The sequence below is a fragment of the Mercenaria mercenaria genome, chromosome 19, assembly GCF_021730395.1.
Source record: "Mercenaria mercenaria strain notata chromosome 19, MADL_Memer_1, whole genome shotgun sequence".
Classification (NCBI taxonomy): domain Eukaryota; kingdom Metazoa; phylum Mollusca; class Bivalvia; order Venerida; family Veneridae; genus Mercenaria; species Mercenaria mercenaria.
In genome coordinates, this window is record NC_069379.1 from 26,563,193 (window position 1) to 26,582,369 (window position 19,177).

The 19,177-nt window shown below is 35.8% G+C and overlaps 1 protein-coding gene across 2 annotated transcripts; it reads right to left on the minus strand.

The window, feature by feature from the left end:
• Positions 1-2,186: 2,186 nt before the first annotated feature.
• Positions 2,187-19,175, minus strand: LOC128551097 (uncharacterized). 2 transcript variants are annotated; one of them, XM_053531480.1, is made up of 7 exons: positions 18,980-19,175; positions 11,693-11,956; positions 9,431-9,870; positions 8,174-8,272; positions 6,921-7,137; positions 5,540-6,461; positions 2,187-2,801 (listed from the first exon to the last, which is right to left on the minus strand). In XM_053531480.1, the coding sequence occupies exons 2-7, from the start codon at positions 11,902-11,904 to the stop codon at positions 2,193-2,195; spliced, it is 2,499 nt and encodes an 832-aa protein (XP_053387455.1). In that variant the 5' UTR covers positions 11,905-11,956; positions 18,980-19,175; the 3' UTR covers positions 2,187-2,192. The 2 variants fall into 2 exon arrangements, with proteins under 2 accessions (XP_053387455.1, XP_053387454.1); XM_053531479.1 differs by having other exon boundaries at positions 11,693-19,175.
• Between the last annotated feature and the right edge of the window lie 2 nt (positions 19,176-19,177).

Here is a 19,177-nt window from a genome sequence, read left to right on the forward strand (position 1 = left end):
CTGCTGTACTATGATACGTTCAGAAACAGTTGTCATAATTTTAATATAAACATTTCGTTGGCCGTTTATTTTTAAGTCGACATGCATGATGCGATATACAACGACAGAGGCTTGCAGGTCACGATGCATGCGTTTCTATGGGTAGTTAGTAAATTGAAAATAATGTTATACAAAGTTGGTGATGTCTGATCTATTGGATATGAGATAAAGGCTTTACATATCTCATAAAAATTCGTCGTTAATTTTCCAACTGCACAATATCTCTATAGTTACAAGCAGAATTTCTGTTAGTACTTTGTCTTCTTCTCTTTGTTCTTTTGGTTCTTCACTTACTGAGGATGTACCTGTTGACTTTCACCAATTTTGTCAAATTATTCTGTTTGGGCTTTTACCTTTACATATTTTACCTGGAGTCATTGACATATTTTTAACGATTTGTAGATTACTTTGACGACTGTACGCACTTTAACTACGCAAGACTTCCCACACATGTCATGTGTTTTGTAGGGTTGTTATAGTAACAACGACATTGTTTAGGTCGTATGGTATGGCGACTTTCGATGATAGAGGAAGTCCCAAGGTGGCACATCAGGTACGTTACAGAACTCAAACTATGACTTACGAGGATTGTTCTAATATGAATGCATCTAAGCATATAAAAATATATCCTTGTTAGATTTCAATGAAAATTTTAGTTGGTTCCCTCGAAGTATTCACCTCCATCAGATATGCAAAGTTTCAGTCTTCTAATCTAATCCTTGAAGGCATTTTCATAGTCTTTTCTAGGTATACTATGAAGACACTGGAATATTGCAGAACCGAGGTATTGGCGCTGCACAAATTTTCGACCAGAAAGGTATCGTTTAAGCCTTGGGAACAAAAAGAAGTCAAACAGGGCAAGGTCAGGCGAATAAGGAGGGTGAGGGAGCACAACAACCTTTTCCTGCTTCAGAAAATCTTGTACAATAGACGCCTTGTGCGATGACGCATTGTCATGTAGCAATCTGATATTGGCCAAACAAGTTGCGGGTCTTCGATTTTTGAAATATTTCTTCAGTTTTCGAAAAACTTTAGTCTTGTAAAACTTCGCATTTACGGATTTTCCTTTAGGTACAGCACCCTGAATGGCAGGACCCTGAGTCGTTAAGAATATAGCATACATTCCCTTCTTGACACTCATGGTCCGCTTTGCAATGCATGGTCCTTTGCCAGACTTTGTTGCCCATATTTTGTTCTGAATCTTTCGTTTGGGCTCAAAAAAGTAAACCCATGTCTCGTCACCTGTGGCGACATTTGCGAAAAACCATGCGTTGTAATTTGGAAACTGTTTAAGCAACAATTTTGCGCATTGCACGCATGCCTTTTTCTGCTCATCTGTCAACAGATGGGGAATCCATCTAGCACGGATCTTTCTCATTTTCAAATGGCGTTTCAGAATGGTACGAGCTGCTCCTAATGAGATGCCAACCATACTAGATATTTTAGCGGTGTATCTTGCATCAGTAGCAACTATTTCTTTCACTCTAGCAGCCATCTTGGCAGACGTTGCAGTTTCCGGCCGACGGCCATGTGGTTCATCTTCTGTTGAAACTAACCCACATTTGAATTTCTTAATCCAACGAATAACTGTCGAAAAAGACATTTCATTATGCCTATAAACAGAACATATTTCATCAAAAATGTCTTTACACCCTATACCAAGAATACAACGATTCTTAATATAGGACCGTATTTCAACGGCGTACGCTGACCTTCCAACCATGTTTTGTATTAGTATACACGAGTAAGCAATGTTAAGCGAGCGATAGACACAGCTGAAGTGAACGGATTTTAATGGATGTGGTATCAATGTAAAGCTAACATGTTTATCTACCCTATAATCTTAATTTCCTCGTGATTTTCGCATTATTGAGCGAGATAACGTTCTAGATGCTTTCATATTTGAACAATCCTCGTATTCGAGTTAGCTCTCTGTGACAATGTTTCAGTATAGGGCCTCTATCTGGTCGGATACACAGTATTATTTTGCACTTCTTCTGCACGTTCATTTAATATAATTAAGTTTATCCATGTGTTAGCCACAAGAATTGAAATACTTAATCTGAAAATTGTGCATATGACTTTATAAAGGTCATATGCCGAAAACAGAGAGATATAAAATTTGTAAAGAACAGTCCTCGTTTTGTCTTGTTTTAAGACATTTTATCATTTGACAGTAGTTCGGATATATTGTCAATAAAAGACTGTACGTCTCCATCTTTCACATCCATATCAGACAGATCATCAGCCTGGCCACCAAAAGCAGGTGTTTTATATTTAACGTTTTCTTCGGTAAATGGAAGTGAATAGACATCTTGCTTCATTTCACCTTTAGCATATACAATGTCCACATTTGTTTCTGCTCTGTCATTGGGAAAGGCAATTGCTTGTACATATTCATCATCACATGACGTCTGTGATTCACCTGGGTTAGAAACTTTAAGCGTATCTTTTGAATTACTAGGTGTGATATTTTCAAGAAACTTTTGACCAGCTTTGTACTCAAAATCTTTCAAGGTTGTACTGTTTCCACTAGGCAAGACTGCTGTTCTGTCAATTGTTTCAGCAGTTTGAGATAAAATCCACGCTTCCCTTGAATCAGAATCTAGGGAATCGACACTTTCTGTTGTGCGCAAACTTTGGTCTGAGTGCTCATCCTGACTACAATGAGCAGCCGGTATATTGCCTATACCGTCATATATGGGTATACTCTTCATAATGGCTTCTGTCCTAGCCTCTTTATTCTGGTTATTTCTGAAGGACTGAAAATGGTAATTAAAATTGTAATTTTATACAAATATTTTTGGTAAATACATGAACTTTACTGAGACAAAAGCAAAATATTATACAAATATTCAATTCCTGAGAGGGTGATATGAAAAAACGTTCAACGCGAGATATCTGAATATCGACCGAGGCGCCAGCCGAGGTCTATATTCATATTTCGAGGGGTGAACATTTTTCATATCACCCTCTCAGGAATGCAATATTTATTTTATTATACCGAAAAGTTATAAGGGTCAAAACATTTACTGGAAAATCAACATAATAATTTATTTAACATTAAAAAGTAATTACTAACCAAATAATGAAGACAGAATTAAAGAGTCTTTACTTGTTAGCACTCATAATTTGTGGTGACTTTGCTGTGTAATAAGACCTTTTTTGATAGATTTAGTCGAGACGTTTACATATCGCTGACCTCTATATTTATTCTAATACTAGTATTTCAAAATTGCGTCAATCAGTAACATTCGAAAAACGGTGATAACTTTCTTTTTCTAAACGAAACATGTAAGTGTGAGCAGTCATTTTCTTAGTTAGATCATTTTCAATCTCATGGTGGTATTTTCGAGTCAATATTGGATGAAAAGTTGTTTTCGAAATATTTTGCACGTAGAAAATTCTGCTGGGTTCGCACATGCAAGAGCACCAGAAAAGGGTAATTTGATCCTAAAGTATAATTATATAAGCGCCTTGTCTGAAAATGTATCGACTCAGTCTATTAATCAATGCGAAAGTATCAATCTCTCAACGGGTGATATGAAAAAATAATATCACATGCACAGAAAAACAAAATAATGCTGTTACGCATGTGATATGAAATTATGGATCATATCACCGGCGCAGAAATTGAAAATAACGATTTTTGCGCATGAGTTATAAAATTACTGGGGAATATGATATATTATTAAAGTTAAACTAACGGGAAATTTGCATTGGACATTTATGTGAGGTATAACAATAATGAATATCAACGGTAGCATATTTCTGCCCCGAGAAAGCTACATAGTTCTTGCGATAACACTAAATAAATTTGATAACTTAACAAATCATTATAATTTCTTTTGGAATTTTATTGCATATCTGAATCGGTAGCCTAGTGGTAGAGCGTCCGCTTCGAGTGCGGGAGGTCGTGGGTTCGATCCCCGGCCGCGTCATACCAAAGACGTAAAAAATGGTACTAGTAGCTTCCTCGCTTGGCTCTCAGCATTAAGAGGATAGTGCTAGGACTGGTCAGCCAGGTGTCAGTATAATGTGACTGGGTGGGGCATCATGCCACGTGTCTAGGCCTAACTAAACTAAAGGAACCAGCGTGGGAGCCACCTGGTCTAATCGCGTAATGGCTGCCAGGTATTTGAACACTAATTTTTCCCTTGGCATGGCAACAGAGGTCTAAATTGAAGCTAGTTTCTGTTAAAATTTCATTGTGGATGTATTTTTGACATTTTGGTAGGAAAAATGGGAGAGCAGGTTGTATTTGGTGAAATCAAGCTTAATTTTAGTATGAGTAGTACTTCCAGGTCACAGCAGTGTGATTTTGATGTCAGTTTACAGTAAGCAAATGTGACCAGAATCTTAGATGATACATGACCCCTACTTTTCTCTTCATTTTATATCAGTTTTATCATAACTCTTTAAAATGAGGTAAGGATTTGTTCTCTGAAATGGGTCTAGCTATGTTTGGTAGCTCTTTAAAAAAGGTCAGTTTTATATAAAATATATAGGGAAAACTATTTACCTTATTGTGACCTCTACGGCGTGATATTACAGTGAGGCAGCACTATAAAGTTGGGCATTGTGCTCACTGCTACAAGTAGACAAGGCTTAAAAAAACTATATCTTTCAATAAAGGTCGTAATAAAGGCACTATCCTAACGGGCATTACTAGGATAACAAACTTAAACGATAAACAAATTGTAAAAGTTCAAGAATTACAAATACATTTTAGATAGGTTTCAGTATTATCACGAATAATTATTTAATCGCAATAAATCTAAGATATCCAGTTATCTCGGGACAGAAATATGCCACTATAAATATCGGCTGTAAGTTCTTCCTTTTTTATCTGATAGTCGTGTTAAGTCTTGCAGACAAAGACAAAACGTTTGCAGAAAGTAAATTCGAGAGTATTCCATTTTGTTTATCCTTTCAAACAGAAAGTCAAGGAAAATCCTGTCCAGATTATAGTAAACTATATGAACGATGCATTTTGAAAGAGCAGTGTTAGAGAACACTCAGTTTTACTGTAATAAAGTACCGCTTAAGCCTGCACTAGGGGGTGTGAGGGGACTTGCAAGTTTCATATCCCCACTTGAACAGACTCAATAAAACCGTGTCTGCTATTGTGTTTCTTTGTCGATTTCTATACTTCCAAGAGATCGTTTCATAGATTTTATCAACTGTCACAACAGCAATCTTAAAGTACCTTGTATCGGCTATAAAAAAGTTTCCCCTACTTGGATTTAGTATTGTTATTTTCTTGGTCTTTTGGTATCATGGAGAACACTTATTTTTACCGTGGTAGAATACCATTTTCATTGGTGTTAGGGGCGGGGAGGGGTCTTGCACATTTCACAGACTCAATTGAATCGTGTCTGGTATTATGTTTCTTGTTTGCGTTTTTTGTTTCCAAAGAACCTTTTATTGTTTCCATTTGTTTCTCATAACATTATTCAGGAGATAATAATTTAAAAACTCATAATATATTCAATTTTACCTTTTCTGCAACTGGATTACCGTCATAGTCGATAAACAGGTATTTGCTTTTGACGTACTCGCTGTTTTCCTCTACTAATCTCCTAATTACTCTTGGACGAGCATAATCGGCATACAGTTTCAGAACCTCACATTCCTCGCAATCCAGTGTCAAAACACAGGCACTTGTATCTATTATGTACGTAATATGTCCGCGCTTTGTTTTGTATTCATGCAGTTCAGTGAAGTCTTCCAATAATACAGAAAGCACTACCTTTTCTGAAACCCCAGTTTTTTTTATTATTGTTGTAACGGTATGATAGAGAAACAAACAGTACTCCTCAGATTTTAGAACCTGACTTTCAGACGGCAGTAATCTCTTGATTAATTCTATGATAAAATCATCGCCAATCTTTTCCCACTGCACCAACTCTTTGCAGCTATATGCAGACCTTCTGTAAATGCCTTTTCTTTTACTTCCTATTCTTTTCACCACTGACAATGCATTTGAATCATATTTTCTACATTTACAAGGGACGTCTTCATCATCAGACGTAAAAGGGAAATAGAAGTCTTCCCTCTGTCGTTTACCCCTACTACCATTGGATATTTCGCTGGGGCATTTACCTGTACCACCGTTAGGCACTTTACTGAGAGCCATCGACACATTTTCTATAAATTCTTGGTTACTTTGACTGGCTGGTAGGCCTTTGATAACGGTTCTGGTTGCATTTTGACTTTGCGAGAGACTCCCACAGACGTCATTGCAACTCTGTGTGTGGATAACATTATGTAACGCCATTACTTGCATCAGTGGGGATTGACCAGATAGTTTGGGGTTGAATTTTAGCATATCTAAATTAGGATATGCTAAGTGAAGATTTTCTTGAAAATGATGCTCTACTCTTGACTGCTCCGATTCCTTTGGCATCAATGGCGGACTTCTGTAAAAGAAACGATAGTAAAAATAATATACATTTATCAAACAACAATGGTGGGCCTGTTATTGGCACGGATATATATATATATATATACGTAACTGTGCACAGTGTTTGCTACTGCTACGCTAAAGTATTGTATACTCGTACATGAACGTACATATAGTCGTATAGATATTTGTTGGTATTATTAGTTAAATTTATGATAATAATTCATATTTAGACTGTCATTACACGAACATGTATCTGATTTTTATGTAGATATTATAACATTTGTAAAAGGAACCGGTTATCTTCAAGAAATGACAAATCCGGTCCCAAATGCACGTGCATAAACTATCAATTTTATGTCAAATTCTTGATATCTGAAAGTAAAGCGATAAGTCCATTGGAATTTGGGTTACCGAGCAAACTTTCGCCCTTGGTTTGAATTGGATAAAAAAATAAATTCCGAAGACCAAATACCTCATAAAGTCTTTGAACCTCTCCAATGCATCGTTGTCTCCTCTTTCTTCAAGGGCGTTTTCAATTTGCTTCGGACTTGCCTCAGGACCCATAAGTTTAAGCCATTCTTCAAACAAAGCAAAAAACAAAGCAACCGTAGCTCCTTTGTTACTCAGCTCGACCCGATCAATGATCGAATTAATCCTCATACCTTTTCTGAGTAAATGCTGTCCATAACCTGTATTTATTAAAATATATTAAGTATGTACAATAGACGGAAACAACGTAATAAACAAAGCAACATGGTGCTTGCGCTAGTTGTTTTTTTTTTTTGTATAATTTGTCTTTTCTATCGTCCATCTGAAAACATTACTATAGAAAATTGGTTAAACAATAGCTGGGAATAACATGTCGGTACTTTCACCATCTCGCGACGGTTTAGAAATGAAAGCTCATGTTCTTATGTTCATAATATTAAAAAACTTCAACTGTAATGATGATGTAAGACAAATTTTGTCAAGCAAAACGCCGCTTGATAGGTTCAAACCAAAATAGATTGGTAGAAATAAAATAAGCAATATTGGACATCCGATTATACTGAACGATGAGTTTGAATGATTAGCCATCAGAACTAACGTTCAGGAAGATTTAGGAAGATTGTGTACTTTAGTTAGATTGCAGCTCTTGTTTCAAGGTTATAAAACACTTGTTGAGAGACAAGTCTAGAATTTAACTTGCCAATGATCAATTTCAAGATTGAACAGAAACCTTGACCATGCTTGATGTTTGCGACTTGTCTCTATCACCTTTTCCTGAGAAACCAGGACGTGGAAATAAGGTTTGGCAAAAATACACCAAAGGCTACCATGAAATTAACATAGGCAAAATATGATGAATGATTGAGCAGAAAACAGGTAGCTGGGTACCAGGAGAACACATCACATATAGATTAGAAAACATGACGAATAGCAAATACTATGACAGGAAAGTTAGATGCATAGATGAAACAGTTGAGAATACCGACAATATAACACTTTTCATTAAGTGATTTTGCTCACTGCGTATTACATTAAATAGAATCTGCGAGATACAGTTTAACACCGTCTCAATGGTGAATAATTGTCTTTTGTTTTCATGTCGATACACAGTTGCATCTTTATTATTTATACTTATTTATACATTAAATTGTTTACGGAAACCCAAAACGCATTATCTTATTTTAAAGTTAAATATTTACAGAGGGGATAAACGTACAGGCAAATGTAGTCACTTACCAAACAGATCAACGAAGAACAGTTTCCATGTAGCTGGATTTATAGTATAGACGAGGAAATTGAATACTTTGTTCCAATCCAAGTGTTGTTGTAAAGTTTCTGAAAAATGAGAGAATGAAGCAGTAGTCAACCAACACATCCTGAAAATCAGCTGGAGGTACCATCCATGTTGTACCACAGAAAAATGTTCTCAATTTATTCCTTCAGCCAATAATAAAAAAGTTACAAAATAAGCTATTCATAGTAACATTAAAGGGAAGTAATTCATTTCTTTAATTGTAAGTGAACAAAAAGAGGGATCTGCCAAATAAAACAAGAGCACTGTAATGCAGAGTAATATACACAAAGCAAAGTCATATATGATCTTTGACTCCTAAGAGTGACCTATATCTTGAAGTGAGTCATCCGAAACATGCGCTTTACACGTCGTCTTGGTGTGATGAACATCTGTGTCAAGTTTCATTGAAATCCTTCAAGCAATACAAGAGTTACAGAGCGACAAGAAACAAACTGATATGACATTTGACCCCAAAGTGTGACCTGGACCTTGAAGCGATCTGCCAAATAAAAACAAGAGCACTGCAATGCAGAGCAATATACACAAAGAAAATTCATATATGATCTTTGACTCTTTAGAGTGACCTAGATCTTGAAGCGAGACATCCAAAAAAAACTATGCACGTCGTCTCGGTGTGGTGAACATTTGTGTCAAGTTTTTTTGAAATCTTTCAAGGGATTCAAGAGTTACAGAGAGAACAGAGAATTGCTAGCGGACGTACGGACAGACAGAAGGACGAACAAACGGACACCGGGGGTATAACATAATACGTCCCTTCGGGCGTATAATAAATCCCCAGTCTGCAAATATAAGGGGTGTAAGCTTCTATCTATACATTATATCATTACAAGGATGATAAACCCCCAGTCTGCAAATATAAGGGGTATAAACTTCTATCAATACACTATATCATTACACAGATGATAAATCCCCTGTAAGTTATTGCTCGCTTCCCAGTCCATTGTTCTCAAACTTCTTTTGAAAAAAGAACTTGAAAGTTTACTTTTGATGTCATGTACTAAATAATAAGTCAATAAGTGTTTATAGTGAAATAATGTTTTTCAATCGGATAAAATATTTCTAGTTCGGGGGATGAATTAATACTGGAAGTACTTACTCTTGTTACAATAGTTAGCGTGGTCAGTAATTACACTGAATTTTCAAATCGTTACATGTCTTTTTAGGAACAATGCACTTACCAAAAACTGATAACGTTTGCACAGGAGCTTCTTCCTTGTTCTTTTTGTCTGGAGCAAGCAGAGGTTTAACTTTCATTACTCTTGGTTCTGCGTGTGGAATATCGTTTTCCCGGTGAACAGGACTATCGCCTATGATATCAAGCTCTAGTAACGATCTATGCGTCTCCTTGATTGAAAGCCTGCTCTTGTCGATTTTCATAGTCGGAATACCTCGAAAAAATGTCGATAAATGTGCATTCGGCAATATTTCATCTGTATAACTGGAGGCATCTGGCACCAAGAGACGAGAGGTTAAACTATTAATGTCTAAATCATCACTTCTTGCATCTATTTTGTCATCCAGTTCTATGATAGAGCCTGATTCAAATAAAAAACTGACTTTCGACTTGGATCGTGTTTCGGGTGAATACCAATAACTTTGTTTATATCGTCCTCGCCGTCTGAAAATATCAAATATCGACATCAATACAAGCCGTTGTAGCATTTTCTATCTGATGATTGAAGAGGTGTTGATAGTGGTAATCGTAGTAGTGTTGGTAGTAATGGTAATGAAATATTGATAATAATTGATGGCTGTGATTTAGGAATACTGACAGAAGAAGGTATGTTTGATTGTTTGATTGGAAGTCGTCTGATTGGTTCATTTATTTATTTTGTTGGGTTTAACGTCACACCGACACAATTAAAAGTCATATGGCGACTTTCCAGCTTTGATGGTGGAGGAAGACCACAGGTTCCCCTCCATACATTATTTCATCACAAAGGAACACTCGGGCAGAACCATCAACCTTCCGTAAGCCAGCTGGATGGATTCCTCATATGAAGAATTCAAAGCCCCGGGTGAGGGTCGAACCCACATTTGTAAGTTTGTATAGTCTTGGTCTTGTGTTTGAAATATTGTGAACTTTACAATGTAATAAAATACAAATAATTGCCAAAGAAATTCACATACTAAGCAGCTTATGGATAATTGGTCCATTTAAAGGGAATTCCTATAGTTTTTTATGCGCATCTTTCTGCGCAGCCGACACTTTCTATGGAAAACTGAACTGAAGTCAACATTTGTTGAAACATGTTACAGACAATCTTAAATATGAGGACTTTTGAATGAAATAACATTTTTGATAAGTTATATCAGTAATCAAATGTTGATACTGGTTTATGCTGTATTGACAATTATCATGCCTGACAGGTATCTTGCTATTTTTGTGGTTGTGTTTACACATCGCATTTTAGTACAAAGACAGTGTTGTTCATATAATGTAAGATAATTGACTTAGTACTGATCAGACAAAATCACCTTTCAGATTTTTTAGTATTCAATTATAGAAAGAATTAAGAATTTCTAAAACTTTTTTTAACTTTTAGCAGACATACATGTAATCAATTTGGCCAGGTTCGCGCCATTTCTGTCTGAACAGGTGTTGTATTCTAGCGGTCTTAACATAAAATTTAGCCTGGTGACCCATACATTTTAACCATTTTTATGCTCACAATACAATTATCTATACACAAGAAGAAAAAGAAAAAATTCTATGAAAGAGTTTTTTCAAAATTTATAAAAAATATTCTTCACTATGGGTATTTTTCATTGAAAAAAGTTCACAAAAGTAAATATGAAACAATATTTTTTTTCATTTGTACCCATTATTGTAAGGATAGAGTATTACAGATATGACTATGATATTAAATAAGTATATAATAAAATCTTTAAAAAGAAAAAACCGCATTGTGCTGCCTGGATGTATATTTTGGTTGGTATTTATAAAAAAGCAGAAAATTATGAAAATGTTGAAAAATCGCTGGCAGTTTCAGCAACAGTGGGTGTGTTCAAAACAATTTTTCACAAAAACAAGCCTGGTGACCTATTGTTTTTATTTGTTCATTGTTTTCAGCACAAATTTTCCTATCATATATGTGAATTTAAAAAAATTCTATGAAAGGAAAAAAACTATAGGAATTTTCTTTAATATTGCGAAGTATTTTAACAAAATTTGTTGCTTTTTTAAAACTTTTTGTTATTATATAATAAGATAATTACGTGAAGCATTTTTTAAAGATATTGATAAGCAGATTCTTTAACAAGATGATTTGCCGTTAATAAATTTCCTTATTTTAAATGTTAAATATAGTATATCTAATTTATTCTATGCAATTTAACTGTGGAAAGCTAAAGGTTTCACAACTGTCAAACGTCGTGTTACTTGTAAACTGTTGAAGTGTTCTATGAAAGGAGAAAACCAATTAACCAAATACACATACCTAATTAGGAATATGCGTTTACAGCAGAGAACTAATATTGCAAGAAGCAAAATACTGCAACATAACGCCACTGTTATTATGACGATTTTAGCGATATGTTCCTCCTGTTCTTTAGTGTTGGGTGGTGACGTATAGTTTATACCTGACTGGAGCGTAGCGTTCATTGTCTGATTCATCTCAGATATCGAAGTCGGAGATGTTGAGCTTAACATTCTTGAACACCCAAACAAGCTGCAAACGACAGCGTTATTCGTTGTTGGAAAACTAAAAGGAAAATAATTTGCAAATATAGTATTAACATAAAATGAAAAAGTGACACATGAAGAGTACATAATATACATACAATTTATTTCCAATATGGCATTAAAATATGCAAAAGTAAAAGGACAATATTCCTTGATTTTCACGGAAACAACATTTATCTGTCACTGCAAAGAAAGACAATAAATATTTTCACTTATGCCAATTTTGTTTTTGAGAAACAACTACAAAAGAAACATTATATTGAAGTCAAGGACAAAAAACAATAGGTTAGTTAGATTATCTTCTTTGAAAATTTTCATGACGAACAGACTAAATACCATTCAGTGACGGAAAAGATACAGCCAGGTCAATGTGATTTTTTTCATTCTAACTGAAGTTCTTCTTTTCCCCCTCTGTATCATTTCGTATGTTCTACTTGTCATACAACATTTTCTTGGGTTGCATGACTTTATCCATTTCCTGTTCCAGTCTTGTAGTCGGTCAAGATCCTCTTGGAGAGCCAAAGAGTCCGCGTGAGTGCGGTTCTATCGATAAATCGACAATAAAGAGGCGATTTGTGGAGAAGATCCTCTTCGAGAGGTCGTTAATATACAAAGAAACAGGAGTGGGTCCAGTAGTGACCGATGGGGATGATTTATTCGGAAGAGTGACGTTCTACGACGATCTGTTTGCTGCGATTAGAGAGTAAGCTCTGCATTCAACATAGGATCTTGCCTTAACTCATTCTGCCCTAAAGCATTATCTCCACTTCTACTCTGCTGATATTTATCTTTCAGCCACCTAAGAGGCTGATTTACCCTGAATACCGAGAGATGTTTTGAGAGATAGCATAGATTTCGTAGTTTTTTTTTTTTGCTTCGGATATTGTTGTTAATTAGTGACATATGACATCAAATATGTGCTAATAGGTATGGAATTTGCACTCTTTGTAAGTAAATTGAAGTAGATACGCAACAAAGATAATTTCATGCAGCTTTGTAGTACAGTCATTTCAACAGACTATTGAATTAAAGACACAAAACAAATGACCGTATTCTCTCATCAGATATTGTTTTGGCTAAACAACATTTATAAAATGTTAACTTTTATCATGCACATATTTAAACAACAAATATGAACAATTCTTAAAATAATTTTATAAATACATATTATTGTCATTTTCTAACACCGGTTTTACTCATTTATACGCATCCAGGCAAACAAAACGCATCAAAATAAAGTTATTTCTCATAAAAAATAGCGTATGTGTTTAGTATGAAGATGTAATAAAATGAATATTTTAGCTATTTTAGACAGAAACTATTGTGCTGAAAATCAGATTATTTTGGCCTAATTTTCAGAAAACATGTACCTTATGAAAATTTGAATTTTGAAAAAGTGTTGTGGAGTTTCTAAAGTATCACAAACAAGCTGTCGAAATAATTGAGTTATCATTAACACTTTATTCTATAGATCAAGAGGCAGTCTCGAAGTTTAACAACAAAATAAATAGATGAATAAATAATAAATAAATAAATAAATAAATAAATAGATAGATACCAAAGAAGATGTTTTTACTTTTTTATACACACATGAGCATTGTTATATCGCATAGGTAAGAATTAAAGATCTGGTGTGCATGAGTTGAAGATAGTTTAATCTTACATGTAAAAGAAAATATTTTAGATCTTTTCTTTTCAATGATATAATCCACAATTCTACCAGTTTTGTTCAGGCAGTGTTGTGTGCGTTCACGGTCAAGACGCAAAGATGTGACAATGTTCACACGGTATGCAAGTGTAAAATAATTCTATGAAATTTTTGTTTTGCATTTCGGTATGATACTTACACGTTATTTTTGTGCGGTAATTATGTACGTCTGTCTTTACTGAAGTGTATTTTTATAACAGTACCCGATCATTTATAATTCAATTTTTCCGCGCTCAAATGTTTAGAACCGTAAAGAATATACTCAACGCCCTTTATAGCTCCATAGCTATGTTTTTATATTTATCTCTGTTAAATTTTGACAGATTTAAATGAAATTCTGGCACAATGTTTAATGATAATTTTATTTTAATAAAACGTAAGAATGATAATAATCAGAATAAACTCAATTAGCCGTAAAATTGTTTGATCCCGCAGATGGCATTATTTGCCGCATAGCGCGCGACGAGCGAAAAAGTATATAATTTTGGGTAGCATTATTTCAATTGTCATTTCTCAATGAATATTTGTTGGTATCTATTTATTTATTTATTCATTTCTCTTTTATGTTTCGATCATATAAAGAATCATCCGTAATTTTCAGACTTCTAGAAATCACAAATTATAACTCGAACGACGCTCGCTTTTACAGCTTTTTTCAACGAAAGCATTTATTTTTTCACAACATCCGGTTTTATTTATGTTTAAAAATGTTACGCAACAAAAATTGATTGGTCCAACTTGTTAGAAAGAACTAAAAGATTTTATTTAAGACCAGTTAAATGTGACGACTGAATGCGTCATGCGGAATTCAGAGCTATTACTGTAAAGACGCATGTACGCGGCGTGCGGTTTCCAGATGTAGATAACAACACCGCCTAGAAGCGGCACGCGGTATTCAGATAACAACTGGTCGACGCATTAATGCGTCGCGCGGGCAGAATGAGTTAAATTAATGCAATAGCGTTCTATCTTGGCTAGGAGACGTTGATGAGTAAACCATTCAAAGGACTTGCTGAAATTAAGGAGGATTGATTTAGGATAGAAGACAAGGTGTTGCTTGCCGCGGTCTCTTTACATAAAGATTGGTAAAACGTTGGCTTCCTTTCAATCAGATCGGACTCTTTGTTGCAGAGATTCCTTATATACAGTGGTAAGAGCAATATAGTCTGCGTAGACTGAGAAGTCGCTTCGGCACGTTGTCTGGGCTTGAGCTCTTGTGTGGGGAAAAGATAATTTACCTCCTACTGTAAAGTGATGAATATACTCACCTATGAGTGGTACATCAGACGTTTTCTCGGGGTTAAACACTCAAGTTAAATGTATGTTGAGGATGGTTGCCTTCGTGCTAGAATTGTTGTAGTCAACACAATCAGTCTTTAATGGGAGATGTTACTTACTTTACCCTCACTGAGTGGAGATTCTCAATACTATCGTAGACCAAGTCTCTCACATATGCATGGTTGGCCTTACCACAATATTCTTGCTCTTCGTTGTTGATAATCTGATATAGTTGAATCTCTTTCCATGATCGAGTCAGCCGGGCTGTGTTGTATGCTCGTCTGGAGAGGCGATTGATTTTTCTGATGACACAAGTATAGCTGTGTCTCGCTATGAACATCTTTGATTCAACCATAGTACATGCCTTCCGCAAATGCTGGCCCTTAAGTATCTTTGGTGTGACTGTATGATATGATCCGCGAAGTCAGTACGACAGTGTAGAGTCTGGTTTCGCATCTCTTCTCAGCAGAAACTTCCTATGTGGTGGTCTAACTGCTCTTTTGCGTGCCTGTTCAAATACAACATCATGGTCGCTTTTTCCAGGAAAGGCTTTACACCTTTCAACTTTAGAGGCACTTTCATAATGTATAAGTCCAATGTGTTAGCGTGTCTTTTTCTGGAAGTCTATTTTGTTCTCAGATGAGATGCCACACACAGTAACCAAAAATCGTTTCTTAACTAGTTTGATCCAGTCACAAAGTTTAAGGTCAACTTATGGAAGGTTTAGACCTCCGGTTAGCCAGATAGTGGCCCCTGATGCTATCACAGTAAGTAAGATCACAGCTGGATAGGCTATATGTAGAGCCAATTATTAGAGGTGTGCTACGTGGACATTGAAAAGATGAAGCTGTGAATTCATAAGAAGTCCTCATATTGTATCTTTTGCAGCTATTAAATCTGTTTTGTTCTCTGACTTTCTTAGCAAGTAGTATCCACTTTAAAGGGCATCCCTCTCATGAATGCGAGGACATAGCCATTTCTCACAGCCAATCACTCTGTCTGGGTCTTTTTTCTTCAATATCAGCCAGAATGATGCCCCTTGGATCTCATACTCTGAGATGTGCTGGGGTTAGCTTAATGAATTGACTCAGAAAAGGCTCTTGAACCTAGTGTGGTCGTGGATTGGTCAGTCTTCTGACAAGACACTGTAAATCTTCTCGGTAGATATAGATATAGAAATGGAGTCTGGAGATAATGTTTAGAAGTTGGGAGTTTCGCATCTGAAGCAAAGTCAACTGGTCTTTGTTGTGATTCCTTTGTATACCGTCAGTGGGATGTTCATGTTGGTTATGTGATACCGGACATCACAACTGTCGCAAGCTATAGCGTTCTGCTTACTTTTTCATGGCTTTGCATGTGTTCCATAACCACAGATCCCCTCTCTAAATTCTAGTTTATTTTGTTCTTCACATTGTTTTGTCGTTTAGGGCACAGCCATTATCATATCTTGGGACCATACGCCGCCTTTCATGGAATTGTACTCGTGCATCATTGAAGGTTCCATGTGCACCGCCGTATAAATACATCTGATGTCTCTAAATTATATTCTGGTACTTATAACATGTGTAAATGTTGAATTTTGTTCAACCCGGGTCTAGAGGGCGCGAACGGAAGATTGCATTTCCAATACCGCCCATGAACTGGCTCAATCACACTGAGCCTGCAACATTTGCGTTTATGTCGTGTCGGGCGACCTGTAGTTTCCCAAGTTTTCTATTTTCGCAATGGAATTTGAAGTCTGGACCAGGGTTTGGATGACAGTCACTTGACCTTTAAATCTGTTCAGCAAAGAAATGTCATCTTATGTCAAGCTTCTAGACCAAACCTGGCGAGAGCCAATAGTGCTTTATAGCGTGAACATCAAATCTCCCCTGGTGGATGTATGCACGTATTGAGTGTACAATAATACTGACTAAGGGTTAGCGTAATGTTTAACATAGGTTTGATAGCGTACATTCAATGCGTGCGTACAGTCATTGCGGGATATTTAATGCCGACCATGGAACTTTGTAAATCTCTTTTGTCTGAATTTGGACTGACAAATGTACGCCACCGGAAAAGCGAAAGTTTTAAATAGCGATATCGTGTAACAGGGTATTTTTAGTTTATTTTTTCAAAAGAAGATAAAATTTTGGGACTATGAATTATTGAAGTTCTTTCAATATTAAGTAGGTTGATCAATTTCAATTCAATTTCTCTCAAGAAACGAGTATACCTGACAAACATGTCAATAATTCAGTGCAGAAGGGTTTTATCATTTCAATTTTATCTACGGAAAGAAAACGATATACCCAGACTTTACTCGTATTTAACAGGAAGTTTAGCGATATAATACATGTAAAGTAATATTGCATGGGCCGCCGAGCATTTCTTCTACATGTACATATAACCGTATATATCTATATGTAAAACAGACGAGACAGAGAGATTAGAGATAGAAGAGAGATAGCTAAATTGGCTTAGGTTGCTATGAAATAAAATCCTCTGTCAGTTATGTATTATGTTAAGATACTGTATAATGAACTTTTATGTGAAAATAAATTAATGTTTGTGTTCTGCAGTGAAACAGTAGCAGAAAGACCTCCCTTAAACCGACAAGTATATGTCATTGTAAGTTATGGGAAGGTCTTCTTGTAGGTGGAAGCCATCTTATTTTTGAAGAAAATAACAGATTTCGTCTTTGAAAAAAATTGGACACAGATTGCCGCCGCCAATGATGTTTATTTCACTGATATTTTAAGGTATTTCATCTATAAGCATTGAACACATTACGTAAAACAGTAGCACACATTGTATGACGAATATACAATAAACACTTTGAAATGATTAGAGTTTTCACTAGGAATCAATGCAATAAGTATTTATTTTGCACACGTGTATATTCACCCATCAATATTATAGAAGTCAAAAGCCTGTCTTGATGTTGTTTTCATAAAAACCCTATTTTTCAAGGGTATGTCAATTGTATCGACTTGATATTACAGAGTGAATGGACTTGATGAACCATGATTTCTACTGGACCAGGCAGAGTGAATGGACTTGATGAACCATGATTTCTACTGAACCAGGCAGAGTGAATGGACTTGATGAACCATGATTTCTACTGAACCAGGCAGAGTGAATGGACTTGATGAACTAGGATTTCTACTAAACCAGGCAAAGTGAATGGACTTGATGAACCATGATTTCTACTGAACCAGGCAAAGTGAATGGACTTGATGAACCATGATTTCTACTGAACCAGGCAGAGTGAATGGACTTGATGAACTATGATTTTTACTAAACCAGGCAAAGTGAATGGACTTGATGAACCATGATTTCTACTGAAACAGGCAAAGTGAATGGACTTGATGAACCATGATTTCTACTGATTCAGAACCAGGCAGAGTGAATGGACTTGATGAACCATGATTTCTACTGAACCAGGCAGAGTGAATGGACTTGAAGAACAATGATTTCTACTGAACCAGGCAGAGTGAATGGACTTGATGAACCATGATTTCTACTGAACCAGGCAGAGTGAATGGACTTGATGAACCATGATTTCTACTGAACCAGGCAGAGTGAATGGACTTAATGAACCATGATTTCTACTGAACTAGGCATAGTGAATGGACTTGAAGAACCATGATTTCTACTGAACCAGGCAGAGTAAACGGACGTGATGATTAATGATTTCTACTGAACCAGGCAGAGTGAACGGACGTGATGATTAATGTTTTCTACTGAACCAGACAAAGTCAAGTGCACTTACTTAGTAAATGAAAGTAAATTAAAATTATGAAAAAAAAGGTTGTTTCTTTCTGATTCATGCAAAGAAACGGCTAATGGTCGATTTCATACAATTTTACTTGCCTCAATGGTGCCAGACATCATTAAATCGAAACTTAATAAGAAGTGGTAAGGGAGTCAATAACAAATTTCAGTCTCTTGAGAATTCATTTAACGTGGATTTAAGAACGTAATTATATTTAACATAATTATTTTCAAACTGAGGAAATAAGGTTCAATCCACTTAAAATAACTAGATATGATTAAAACTGTACGACCACTTACCTTTTTTCGATGTTCTCGAGCGTTCTTACGCCGTACCGGACATCATGGCACCGCTGGCGAAGGAATTACATTTAATCTAATCCAAACTGAACAAGACTTTATTCAAATTGATGTGAAACGGGTGTCCGTATTTTGTGTTTACTTTCCTCGTCTTTAGAATAGGTGGATATGATTCGTAACAGGTAAAGTGGTAGAGTT

What these genes read in the sequence shown, in the direction of transcription:
- LOC128551097 (XM_053531479.1), bottom strand. Translation starts at nt 12,033, where the DNA reads ATGTATATTATGTACTCTTCATGTGTCACTTTTTCATTTTATGTTAAT. An exon ending in AAACGCATATTCCTAATTAG is followed by an intron (nt 9,871 to 11,692) that starts GTATGTGTATTT and finishes TGATATTTTCAG; the next exon opens with ACGGCGAGGACGATATAAAC. An exon ending in GCAAACGTTATCAGTTTTTG is followed by an intron (nt 8,273 to 9,430) that starts GTAAGTGCATTG and finishes CTCATTTTTCAG; the next exon opens with AAACTTTACAACAACACTTG.